Source organism: Daphnia magna, linkage group LG2 (assembly GCF_020631705.1).
Source record: "Daphnia magna isolate NIES linkage group LG2, ASM2063170v1.1, whole genome shotgun sequence".
In the NCBI taxonomy this organism is placed as follows: Eukaryota; Metazoa; Arthropoda; class Branchiopoda; order Diplostraca; family Daphniidae; genus Daphnia; species Daphnia magna.
The window spans coordinates 15,216,698-15,229,289 of NC_059183.1; the positions used below are offsets into that span (position 1 = coordinate 15,216,698).

The 12,592-nt window shown below is 39.5% G+C and overlaps 2 protein-coding genes across 3 annotated transcripts in view; both read right to left on the bottom strand.

Moving 5' to 3' along the window:
* Positions 1–167: 167 nt before the first annotated feature.
* On the bottom strand, positions 168–1,618 carry LOC116917892 (2,4-dienoyl-CoA reductase [(3E)-enoyl-CoA-producing], mitochondrial). Its single transcript, XM_032923494.2, has 4 exons — positions 1,258–1,618; positions 842–1,200; positions 723–782; positions 168–659 (listed from the first exon to the last, which is right to left on the bottom strand). The coding sequence occupies exons 1-4, from the start codon at positions 1,454–1,456 to the stop codon at positions 339–341; spliced, it is 939 nt and encodes a 312-aa protein (XP_032779385.1). The 5' UTR covers positions 1,457–1,618; the 3' UTR covers positions 168–338.
* A 5,410-nt stretch (positions 1,619–7,028) lies between these two features.
* The window catches only part of LOC116917647 (inactive tyrosine-protein kinase transmembrane receptor ROR1), a 103,029-nt gene continuing 97,465 nt past the window's right edge, over positions 7,029–12,592 (bottom strand). For both annotated transcript variants that reach the window (XM_032923197.2, XM_045169942.1), the window contains 13 exons: positions 11,069–11,286; positions 10,767–10,920; positions 10,481–10,670; positions 10,194–10,293; positions 9,870–10,118; positions 9,404–9,780; positions 9,146–9,337; positions 9,009–9,074; positions 8,797–8,938; positions 8,454–8,722; positions 8,096–8,381; positions 7,915–8,030; positions 7,029–7,847 (listed from right to left, as the gene is read on the bottom strand). In XM_032923197.2, the coding sequence (XP_032779088.2) occupies positions 7,494–7,847; positions 7,915–8,030; positions 8,096–8,381; positions 8,454–8,722; positions 8,797–8,938; positions 9,009–9,074; positions 9,146–9,337; positions 9,404–9,780; positions 9,870–10,118; positions 10,194–10,293; positions 10,481–10,670; positions 10,767–10,920; positions 11,069–11,286 (2,713 nt within the window). In that variant the 3' untranslated portion in view covers positions 7,029–7,493. The remainder of the gene's footprint in view (positions 7,848–7,914; positions 8,031–8,095; positions 8,382–8,453; positions 8,723–8,796; positions 8,939–9,008; positions 9,075–9,145; positions 9,338–9,403; positions 9,781–9,869; positions 10,119–10,193; positions 10,294–10,480; positions 10,671–10,766; positions 10,921–11,068; positions 11,287–12,592) is intronic.

Consider the following 12,592-nt stretch of genomic DNA (forward strand, 5'->3'; position numbering starts at 1 on the left):
TGTTCACATTTTTTAGTGGAGTTAATGGCGAATTTACGTAACCATCAGACCATACGTATATGACGCGTGCTACTGGCCTTCTGGGTGTCCAATTTTTGCCTTTCATTTTCACTAAATTTTCAGGGTTGGGTTGATAAACTTAATTTTAAGAATGAACGAATTTAGAGTTTGTCTAACTTAGCTCTCTGTATTTAATTAGCTACACTAATGTAGCCTCGTAAGAAAAATATTTCAGATTTATTGCCGGCATACTTTAAGGCTATATGCTTTCTGACGATAAAGTGGATCATAATAATATCGAGCAACAACAAATTTCTACTGAAACTCGTAAGTTAAAATTACAACTTAGACTTCGATTTTTCATTAGCACCTCGAATAATCTTCTCCATCAAATTCCATTGTTCTTCTTCTACTTGTGTTAAAGCATTAAAATCGCCGGCTGTAAAAGGAAGCTTTCCTCCATCTAGTTGAATTACAGCTCCATTCAGCCAATTGGAAAAATCACTCGTCATATACAAGGCCAAGTTTGCCACTTCTTCTATATCCCCCATTCGCCCCACAGGTATTTGATCCTTCAGCGCGGAACGAAACTGACCAGTCGGATCCAAACGGCTGAAAGCTCCTTCAGTTTCAAAAGGTCCAGGGGATAAGCAATTAAACTGCAAATGAATAGATATAAGTCTGGTGGCAATTGCTTTAGTAAATTGCTTATGTTTACTTACTCTCATTCCATATCTACCCCATTCAGCAGCTAAAGATTTGCTCATGGCTTCTACTCCAGCCTAAACAGAGAAAATTTTATTGTAATTAACAAGTTGCCCATTTTAAACATTTACTTTACCTTTGCTGATGCACTTGGGCAAACAAAGCCTGAACCATGTGTAGTATATGGAGTGGTAACAGCCAAAAATACAGCCCCTTTCCCTGCTTGTATCAGTCTTTTTCCAATATCAAGAGTTACATTAGCTGTACCATTCAGCACAATGTCAATGATTGTTTTCCAAGCATTTGTTGATAGTCTTTCAGTTGGAGATACAAAGTTTCCAGCAGCATTGTTTATTATAATATTTGGAAGTCCAAACTCATTTTGGCAGGTATCCACTGCTTGTTTGACTGAAGCAGGATCCCTAATATCTAGTTGTATAGGAAGAACTCTGTTGCCAGAGGAATTTGAGATTTCCTCAGCAGTTTTCTGAAGAACTATATAATTCAAGATCAAAAATTAAATTTTTTTTGGCTATTTCAATTAATAACTACCTGGAAGTTTTCGACTTGCGATGGCGACCTGTGCTCCTAGAGTACTCAGGTACAGCGCAACACATCTTCCCAGCCCAGTACCTCCACCAGTAATGAATGCAATTTTTCCATCAAATGTTCCAGGCGTAAACATAGGACGTCTAATTGATTTGAAATGTTTGGATTGGGGAGCACTCTGGAAAGCTGAACCGTCCGACATTTTCGTTCCTTTTTCAAATGTGTTCGTTGAAAATGAAAATCCTTTTTTTCCCAAACGTCTGCCTTTTTCTTTAATGCGATGCTTTTGTTTTCTGTTCGCTTTTCAGTTTTTACGTTGACAGTAGGAAGTTCAGCTGTTTCCCGATAGGGATTCTGTCTAGATGAGATTCTAGATGAGATGATAGGGCCAGAATAAAATGCGGACGCGGACCGCGGACTGCGGACAGGAGAAACTGCGGACTTTCACCTGCGGACTGGCCCAGAATTTTTTGACAGATTTTTCGTGGACTTAGGGATAAAATGCGGACCGTTTCGTGCATGGATCGATTGAAAGTGCGGACCGGACAGGATAAACTGCGGACTGGTATCTGCGGACTCCATGCCCATATCTGATATTAAATTTCAAACTAAAAATAGTATTTAAAAGTCAACATATGCATTATTCAAAATATGAAAGTAAAGGACAGTTTATATAACATGGTTACTTCTTAACTAGGTAAACTCTTGGTACAACAATGCAAATAAAACATGTAATAAACTTAAAAGGATTTGGGGTATTTCCAAGGGGTTTTTAAAAACTCCTGACGATTGCTGTAATAGGAATTCAATTTCCCGATAGGGATTCTATCAAAACTCGCATTTCCCAACCCCCTGATACAGGCACCCCTACCCTTCTACAACGACCGGTGGATTCACCGACACTTTTTCTGAGACTTTACCCCAGAGATGGCGCTGATGGCGTGGCGATTTCAGGGGTGTCCGCACTAATCTTTCGTTCGTTTTTTTTTTAGATGCTGTGCCGCTGAGATTGGTTCCATTTGTAAAGGAAATAACGCAGCAGCTCCCGGTCGAGTCCCCGTTTTTATCGGCTGAACGACGAAGGAGTGTGGAGCAGTTTAGTCAGCCAACTCGAGTAGATTTCAGGGTCTCGTACGTATCCTTTATACGTTTTCTTATTTTAGACGCTGCGTCGCAAAACTTAACGTCGTGTTGTAGAGGAGATAACGCGGAGATTAACGAAGGGGTCCTGTCAATTATCGGCTCAACAATAAAGGAATGCGGAGCAATCTAAGAGCGACTCGACATTTCTGGAGATTTTTTTTCAGAGAGATGGCGCGTCGGTCATGAAGATAGGAAAAAATCAGGCCAAGAAGTTATTTTTCAAGGCGAGGCTTTGTGCGTCGCCCGGAAACGGACAGGTTTTTTCACAGGCCGTGTGAGCTCCATTGTTTCGATCATGGTCGTCTACTAGGAGCCCTCACTCCGTTCAGGAAGTTCCCGATAGGGTACGGCCTGGTCGCCAATTCGCCATAATATCTCGGAACCCGTTTGCTCTTCCGGCAAAACAGACTCCGTATACATGTCCTATGAGGCGTGCGCTGATCATCAACGCCTTCATCCCGCCTTCCCACTTTTGTCAAAATCGGCCAAAAACGACATCTCTTGAAATTCTCCAAAAATCAGATGGCATAATCGAAATTGAACGCTGATTTCAATTTAGTCATTGGTTTTCTCTTTAGACTAGCCGTTTAAAAAATTAACGAAAACAGTTCTATTAGCGCACCAACTTCATTTATGGTTTTTAACATGTAAATGAAAAGCTATAAGACCAATAGAAAAATAAACCTGATTTCCGTGATTTTCATTTAATTCTGAATCTAAATCATGTATTTTAAGCCAAATTTGAAATTTGGCCAAAAATGAAAAAGTGGGAAGGGTATAGCCTTTCCACTTTTGTCAAAATCGGCCAAAAATGACATCTCTTAAAATTCTCCAAAAATGAGACGGCATAATCGAAATTGAACTCTGATTTCGATTTAGTCATTGTTTTTCTCTTTAGACTAGCCGTTTAAAAAATTACCGAAAACAGTTCTGTTAGCGCACCAACTTCATTTATGGTTTTTAACATGTAAATGAAAAACTATAAGACCAATAGAAAAATAAACCTGATTTCCGTGATTTTAATTCAATTCTGAATCTAAATCATGTATTTTAAGCCAAATTTGAAATTTGGCCAAAAATGAAAAAGTGGGAAGGGTATAGCCTTTTCACTTTTGTCAAAATCGGCCAAAAATGACATCTCTTGAAATTCTCCAAAAATCAGACAACATAATCGAAATTGAACGCTGATTTCAATTTAGTCATTGGTTTTCTCTTTAGACTAGCCGTTAAAAAAATTAACGAAAACAGTTCTGTTAGCGCACAAACTTCATTTATGGTTTTTAACATGTAAATGAAAAACTATAAGACCAATAGAAAAATAAACCTGATTTCCGTGATTTTCATTCAATTCTGAATCTAATCATGTATTTTAAGCCAAATTTGAAATTTGGCCAAAAATGAAAAAGTGGGAAGGGTATAGCCTTTTCACTTTTGTCAAAATCGGCCAAAAATGACATCTCTTGAAATTCTCCAAAAATCAGACGACATAATCGAAATTGAACGCTGATTTCAATTTAGTCATTGGTTTTCTCTTTAGACTAGCCGTTAAAAAAATTAACGAAAACAGTTCTGTTAGCGCACAAACTTCATTTATGGTTTTTAAAATGTAAATGAAAAACTATAAGACCAATAGAAAAATAAACCTGATTTCCGTGATTTTCATTCAATTCTGAATCTAATCATGAATTTAAAAAAAAAAAAAAATTAAAAAAAAAAAAAAAAGGTTTTTCCAAAAATAAAAAAATGACATCTCTTGAAATTCTCCAAAATCAGACGACATAATCGATTGAACGCTGATTTCAATTTAGTTTGGTTTTTTTTAGACTGCGTTTAAAAATTAACGAACAGTTCTGTTAGCGCACCACTTCTTTATGGTTTTTAACATGTAAATAAAAACTATAAACCAATAGAAAAATAAACCTGATTTCCGTGATTTTCATTCAATTCTGAATCTAAATCATGTATTTTAAGCCAAATTTGAAATTTGGCCAAAAATGAAAAAGGGGGAAGGGAAAAGCCTTTCCACTTTTTTCAAAATCGGCCAAAAATGACATCTCTTGAAATTCTCCAAAAATCAGACGACATAATCGAAATTGAACGCTGATTTCAATTTAGTCATTGGTTTTCTCTTTAGACTAGCCGTTTAAAAAATTAACGAAAACAGTTCTGTTAGCGCACCAACTTCATTTATGGTTTTTAAAATGTAAATGAAAAACTATAAGACCAATAGAAAAATAAACCTGATTTCCGTGATTTTCATTCAATTTTGAATCTAAATCATGTATTTTAAGAAATTTGAAATTTGGCCAAAAATGAAAAGTGGGGGGTTAGCCTTTCCACTTTTGTCAAAATAAAAATGACATCTCTTGAAATTCTCCAAAATCAGACGGCATAATCGAAATTGAACTCTGATTTCGATTTAGTCATTGGTTTTCTCTTTAGACTAGCCGTTAAAAAATTTACAGAAAACAGTTCTGTTAGCGCACCAACTTCATTTATGGTTTTTAACATGTAAATGAAAAACTATAAGACCAATATAAAAATAAACCTGATTTCCGTGATTTTCATTCAATTCTGAATCTAAATCATGTATTTTAAGCCAAATTTGAAATTTGGCCAAAAATGAAAAAGTGGGAAGGGTATAGCCTTTCCACTTTTGTCAAAATCGGCCAAAAATGACATCTCTTGAAATTCTCCAAAAATCAGACGGAATAATCGAAATTGAACGCTGATTTCGATTTAGTCATTGGTTTTCTCTTTAGACTAGCCGTTTAAAAAATTAACGAAAACAGTTCTGTTAGCGCACCAACTTCATTTATGGTTTTTTTAATGTAAATGAAAAACTATAAGACCAATAGAAAAATAAACCTGATTTCCGTGATTTTTATTCAATTCTGAATCTAAATCATGTATTTTAAGCCAAATTTGAAATTTGGCCAAAAATGAAAAAGTGGGAAGGGTATAGCCTTTCCACTTTTGTCAAAATGGGCCAAAAACGACATCTCTTGAAATTCTAAAAAAATCAGACGGCATAATGGAAATTGAACGCTGATTTCAATTTAGTCATTGGTTTTCTCTTTAGACTAGCCGTTTAAAAAATTAACGAAAACAGTTCTGTTAGCGCACAAACTTCATTTATGGTTTATAACATGGAAATGAAAAACTATAAGACCAAAAAAAAAATAAGCCTGATTTCCGTGATTTTCATTCAATTCTGAATCTAAATCATGTATTTTAAGCCAAATTTCAAATTTGTTTGTTCGTTTTTGGCCGATTTTTACAAAAGTGGGATGGCGGGATGAAGGCGTTGATGATCAGCGCGCGCCTCATAGGACATGTATACGGAGTCTGTTTTGCCGGAAGAGCAAACGGTTTCCGAGATATTATGGCGAATGGGCGACCAGGCCGTACCCTATCGGGAACTTCCTGAACGGAGTGAGGGCCCCTACAGGTTAGAGGTGGTTCAGAAATGTTTTTAGACGTTTTGCGTTTTTCCGGTTGTCGTGGAGCCGCTCCCGAACTAGTGTTTTTGCAAAGCTAACATAATGGCAGATTCTCACGTCACGTTTCTTGATTTTAGATGTCTTAGTTACGAAGACCAAGCAAAGAAACTCAGCTTTAGGTTTGCCATGTTTCTGTGCGTCGCCAGGCAGCGTTTAGCTTGAAAACTTTGTCTCACGTAAAGAAACTCTGGTAAGCACCAGTAAGAGCTATAAGAGAAAGAGTTTGTATACCTGTAACATGATTTTACATAACCCATTATTTATTAATGAAATGGTCTGTTGATTGGAAGGGGAAAGGTTTTTATAAATAACTCATCTGTCAACCAAAAAGTCGCCGAAAACATCATTTTGTTTCCGTTTAATACAAAAATAGCTGGTTTGACAAGATAACCACCACTTTATCCAAATCAGCGTTCAATTTTGATTATACTGTGTGACTTTTATCGATTTCCAAGAGATGTCGTTTTTTGCAGATTTTGATAAAAGTGGGAAGGCTATACCCTTCCCACTTTTTCATTTTTTGGCAAAATTTCAATTTCGCTTAAAATACATGATTTCGATTCAGAATTGAATGAAAATCACGGAAATCAAGTTTATTTTTCATATGGCCGTATAGTTTTTTAACTAAACGTAAAAAAACCACAAATTAAGTTGGTGCACTACAGCACTTTATTATATTTTATTTCAAAAACCGCTGATTTAACAAGAAAACATATCATAGATTCGAAATCAGCGATCTATTTGGATTATGCTGGCTAAAATTCCACAATAGTTGTACTGGATGCCGATTTTCAGGATTTAAAAACTATGGGCTCTTACTCCGTTCGTGAAGTTCCCAATAGGGTTCTGTCCTGGTTGCTATTGAAACACGCGGCAACCCTATGCTCCTGATTAGACTCGATGTTTAATTGTTTTGATGCCTTGTTCTACTAGCAATGGGACTTCGCATACTGGTTTTCAAGCAAAATCTGACAAAAAGCCTTAGTTCTGAGTACTCCCGTGGCCTGTGACTTGTCGTCCATAAAATTCCGTGTCACCCTCTATCTGAGTCCAATTTCTGGTTATCTCTGATTAGCGTCTAAGTCTTCAAAACTTATTATTACTATGGTTTGTGTAAAACAAAATAACTTTACAAGAGGGCAATCCCTTTATAGGCTCTTGTGCAATCTATTACAAACATTGGGATCAGCAGTAATTTTACAGCAAATATTACCATAGAACTGAACAGTTTAAACATGGGCAACGCAACGGTCGATAGCCGTTGCAATACACGAACGCATTTTGTTTTTCTTAAGATATGACCGATGTTAGAAAATAAAATAGTAGAACAAGGAGCTGTCGGCACAATAAAGGTAAACAAAGTTCGCATCGATGGCAAAATAAAAATGACAAAAAAAAAGACAAAAACACTTTTAGTCCGTTCTGTACATAAATACGAGTTGATACGCTGCCTTATATTTTCTGCAGTGTTGTTTCCTTCTCTTCAAATAATGTAGGGGACTAGTTCTTTCTTTTCTCCGTAAAACTTGTGCCGAATTCGTCAACGATTCACTGAGACAAGGGTTGGGTCATTTGTTATTTTTCTATTATGGTTTAGAGGTTGCAAATTTTGCCGCCATCAGAGCTTCCGCTGTAAGCCGCGTTAGACGTGTTAAAACGACCCACCCATCCGTTATTGCCATTATTGGAACCGTGAAGTATGACCGATGGCGGTCCGCTTGGTCGAATGCCATTCATTGCTGAATGGAAGCCTGGCACGATGCTCTGGGCATAGCAGACGGGATATTGTTGTTGTTGTTGTTGTTGTTGTGGTGGTGGTTGGTGAGCTGGATGGCAGCCGAGGCTGGACGTAACACTGGATGTGCCTCCGTACGTTGAACTGGCGCTATTTCCGCCAACACTTGGCACGGGACTCATGACAGGTCCTCGAGAATAAGGCGGTCCTGGCTGGTAAAAAAAAACAAACAAAATATTTGATCGGCATCCGAATAGGATTAATATAGCAATAATTTACCTGGTGGTAGAAATTGCCACCACTAATGATCGGATGAACCGAAGCGCCGCTCAAATTGGTCGATCCCGTGTTATTACTTGGGCCGGTGCTCGAATGCTGTGATCCGCTGTGGCTACCTAATAATGCAAGTTTTGGTAAACTTACGATTTTTTAAAATCAATGGAGAAATAAAACAACTGACCTGAATGACTCCGACTGGTGAGCATAGCTCCATTTGTAGGGGGCAGAGTGGCCGGGATTGGAGGTGGCCCTCCCATGGAACTGGTAGGAGCTCCAACTGAAGCCAAACCTTCCCACGAACGCAATCTGTTGTGGACCTCTGTGAATGTGGGTCGTCTAAGAGGAACCTCAGACCAACACTCTACCATCAAGGAATATATCCGTGAAGGACATTCCGATGGACAGGAGAGCAACTGTCTAGAGCGCACCATATCGACGACGTCTTGATTATTGTATCCATAGTACGGCTAGATCATTAAACCATAGTGAACAACAATTAATTCCTGGGAACATAAACAATCAAAACTTTCATTTTATACCTGTAATGCGTAGCTGTATATCTCCCAGAGAACCACACCAAAACTCCAAACGTCCGATTCAATCGTAAATTTACCGTACAAAATGGCTTCTGGTGGCATCCAGCGAACAGGCAACATTGATTTGCCCTGGACACGATAGTAATCAGACGAATAAATGTCCCGTGATAGACCGAAATCAGATATTTTGACGATTAGGTTGTCACTAATTAAACAGTTTCTGGCTGCTAAATCCCGATGGACATAGTGGTGGCTAGCTAAATATTCCATTCCTAAAAAAATAGAAATTGAGCATGTATTTTTCTTAGTTTCCAAGATAACATACGAGAGAATGGTAAATGTATACCTGCAGCGATTTGAATTGCAATGTAAAGGAAATCCGATTGCTCCAGTGTGCTCGTTGTTCCGTCATCACTTCCAGGACCGATTCCGGAAACCGATCCATCCCCGGCCGGTGAGTGAGCCACCAGAAATTCGTGCAAATCTCCCTATAATTGAAACATTAAATTGTTTGACTGAAAATTAAAATGTAACTGGAACATCAAAAGCAAGACTTACCTGCGCCATATATTCAAAAAGCATGCACTGCGGTTGATCGCGCGTTACGACGCCTAACAAACATACCTGAAAGATTTCACACGTAATTGTTTAATTATTCAAAAGGAAATCAACAAAGCAGATCATTTAATATTTACGATATTGGGATGACGCAATTCAGACATAAGTTCTACTTCCCGACGAAAATCTTGTTGAGTCTTGACCGAAGCATTAGCTTTTAGCGTCTTGATCGCAATGGGCATTACACTGCCTGGACTTATGAGGTGATCATTAACATAGCCGCGGTGGGACGATCCCGCCTCGCTGTGCATCAGCTCGCCCTTATATACCTGAAATCAGTGCAAATAAACAATCAGTGATGAAAGACAAATGAAACCAAATAAAGTTTCATTTACTTTGCCGAAAGCTCCTTCACCGAGGTCGTGTTGAAATCGAACAGCGTGTAGAGAAATCTCTGGTACGTGAATGCGGCTAGGCGTGGATTGGCCTTGCAACGTTGACACCATACTGTTGTTGCTGGGCGGCAAGAGCGCGTTCATTTCCATTTGCTGATTTGACTGTCCACCAACACCAGCCAGACGGGCCATGTTGGAACCTGTCCCATTGGGAATAGGTGCGCCACAACTGTAAGGACCTTTGATCATTACTGACGAATTTTTCGCTTTGCATTTCGACCGACGGACGCAGCAAACGACAAGAATTACAATCAGTAGAACTCCGACTGCAGCGGCCGGTACAATTATATACAGCCAGTTGATGTCGTAACCGGCGGCTGTTGAATATTACGCGCATTCATTCATACAAATTAATACATATGTAATTAGTATAGGGGGAACAAAATTAATCTCCATAATATCTTACAGCATTTGGACAAGGAACAGAATTCTCTGCGTGGCCGGGAGTTTGGTCCGTCCACACCGGCAACAAAACACCAGGGCTGAACCTCAACACCGCCAGGGTTACGACAATAGTTATGGCCACCGATTAATTCAGGATGGTCGGCTGTTTTGACTGCCATCTGGCTGTTCCATGGGAGGCATTCATGTTTGCTAGATGTGCGACTGGCTATTCCACGGTAGTCGCGTCCATCCTCGTTATAGCAGCTTTGCTCTAAAATAAAGAAAATCAATGTAACATACACAATCCTTCAGTTTAGTACGTATAGTGTGCTAAAACTATTCCAACCTTCAACAATCTGCGCCATATGAGGAATCCCAATGCGAAAACATGTGTCACTTCCTTTGGATCCGATCGGTGGCAGCTTTTCACAATCAGGAAGCATGACCTGCATCAACAGATTCGTAAAGAAAACAATCATTTACGATGCTGACAAGAAAGACATCAGTTGCATTCCAATAGCAAGCCCGAGAAAAGCTGTTAATTACTACGAAAGGCTACATTTTAGCCAATGGAGACTTGGTGTTACGGGTTTAGTCAACAAATAGAATTTAGACAGTGGAAAACAGTGTTACCTGTTCTCCAATAAGCGGATGCTGCTTGGCAACGGCGTATTCCATTCGGCAGATATCGTTCTCTAAAACCTCGCATTCGTCACGGCAAAGCTGACGGGGTACGGGTTTACCACCTTGGTCATCGCATAGAGGGAATGCAGCAAAGCAAAGCGACGGTACTGCGAATTCAGCACAGCTTTGAGATAGATCCCTGTTTGATTGATTTCAAAAGAAGTTGTTAATGACAGGTTGAATTTGGTGCTGATATATTCATGTAGAACGGCGGTGAAACGTGTATCGTTCTTACCCCGAATGTGCGATGACGGTGAAAGCAGCCGCTAATTTTTCCTCGACGATGCCTTGAGTGAGAGATGACTGGACAAAGATGGTACGATTTGCTAGAAATTTAGAACACGTCGAGCCGCGGTAGACCTGACAAAATCCTTCGAGCGGGGCTTGTCCTATTTAATTGAGCAAAATTCTAGCTGGTGAAATTGAAGTTAAACAGACAAGACAATGCTATCTCGATAGTTTTGTCTGATTTTGTTATTAAAAACCAGAGTCCCTCGGTCAGAAATGTTAGGTGAATAAATCGGTGTAAATGCTTACCGTGTCCAACATTGGTACGCGGCAAAGAACCCGGCATAGACGGAAACGAGTTAGGGTGATCAACATCATCATCGCCCTCTTCGCCGTCACCATGGTCGTCATCTTCGTCTTCATCTTCGTGACCGATCTTAGGGTGAAACTCCTTGTTCGGTTGGAAATCTTTTGGAAGAAGAAGTTTGGGATCTTTGGGCACGAAATCCTTGGGCAAACCGGGCAAACTGCGGAAGACGGATACACATTCAAACTTGAGTTTTCTCTTCATATTCTTTTTTTATATATATATATATATTTTTTATTGCGGCGATCTTATATATACACCAACGAACGAGATGATGGGGTGTGCATGGGGAATAGTCTATGACGAGCCGAGATGGCGCGCAAGATAGCCGAACAGACCTTATATAGGGGGGAGGAAATCGTCCCCCGCAAGTCGGACCGGCCAATGTTCTTTTTTACTTCCTCTTCTCCCGTCCATCGCCTCCTTGACTTCCTCCCCCCGTTTTTGACTGTCGTTGTCGTTGAAAGCCTCGGCCATTTCCGCTCGTATCTCAACAAACAAGAGCCGTATATATAGCAGCCTCTTCGTACTTATCTCTCTGATGGTCTTGTTTCTTTTCTCTTTTTTTTTTTAACGAGACAGTCGGCCGAATGTAAAGCAGTTCGTTGCAACATTATAGCCTACTCTGTGTGTCTAAGAAATACAACAATGAAAGCTTCCGGCCTAATGCTCTGTTAACGTCTTTCAATTGTCGAAGAGGACTGGGTGTCATCGACTCTCAATGAGGAACCTCTTTGGAGTCCCTATGGTGAAATCAGTGCCTATTCCTAGGTCTGAAAGTGGAGAAGGGACCAATGGAGTCCAGTTTGTCTTAGGCTAGCCCTGTCGTTGCAGCATCGCAAAAAAGGATGGAAGAAAAGTTTAAAATGGGTAACAAGAAAAGTGAAGTACGCAGAGGGGAAACATAGAGAGGCTAACTAGTTTCTCGGGGGAGGATGTATACACGTAGGGAATGATATGAAAAAGAAAAAAAACGAAACAAGAGTATGCGTAAAAGGAAACGAAAGAAATAAACCTACGCACACAGTTTATATGGAAAAAAGGGGGAAATTATGCACGTGAGATATCACAGGAATAGGACGAGTGTTGACGCTCGGTCGCATTGCGATTCGATTTGATGATGCGTGAACCTTCGTTCGGCAGTCGGCATGCCGTCTTCTTCTTCAATAGATAAATACATATATTTTTTTTTTCTTTCTTTACTTCCTTGTCTGTCGGTTCTCCCCGCTTTTTTTCCGCTTCAAAGTGAAGGGAATCAGATGAGATCATAAGGAAGTATATGCCCTATGCCTATAGTCAACGACTGCGACTCTGTTCAATTGAAAATCAAGTTTGTTGGAAGACGTCCAACAAAACTACCAACTATAGGGTGGACTTTTGAGCTCTTATTCAACTCGCTCTACTGCATGCGTGCATCTAGCATTTAAAAAAAAAAAGAGTTTTCAACTCGCTTTTGTAAAAGCATT

Bases quoted from the DNA above. Each gene is read 5' to 3' on its own strand.
- LOC116917892 (XM_032923494.2), bottom strand. From the start codon at position 1,456: ATGTCGGACGGTTCAGCTTTCCAGAGTGCTCCCCAATCCAAACATTTC. The intron at 1,201-1,257 runs GTAGTTATTAAT...TGAATTATATAG, and splicing joins CGCAAGTCGAAAACTTCCAG to TTCTTCAGAAAACTGCTGAG. The intron at 783-841 runs GTAAAGTAAATG...TTCTCTGTTTAG, and splicing joins GCCCAAGTGCATCAGCAAAG to GCTGGAGTAGAAGCCATGAG.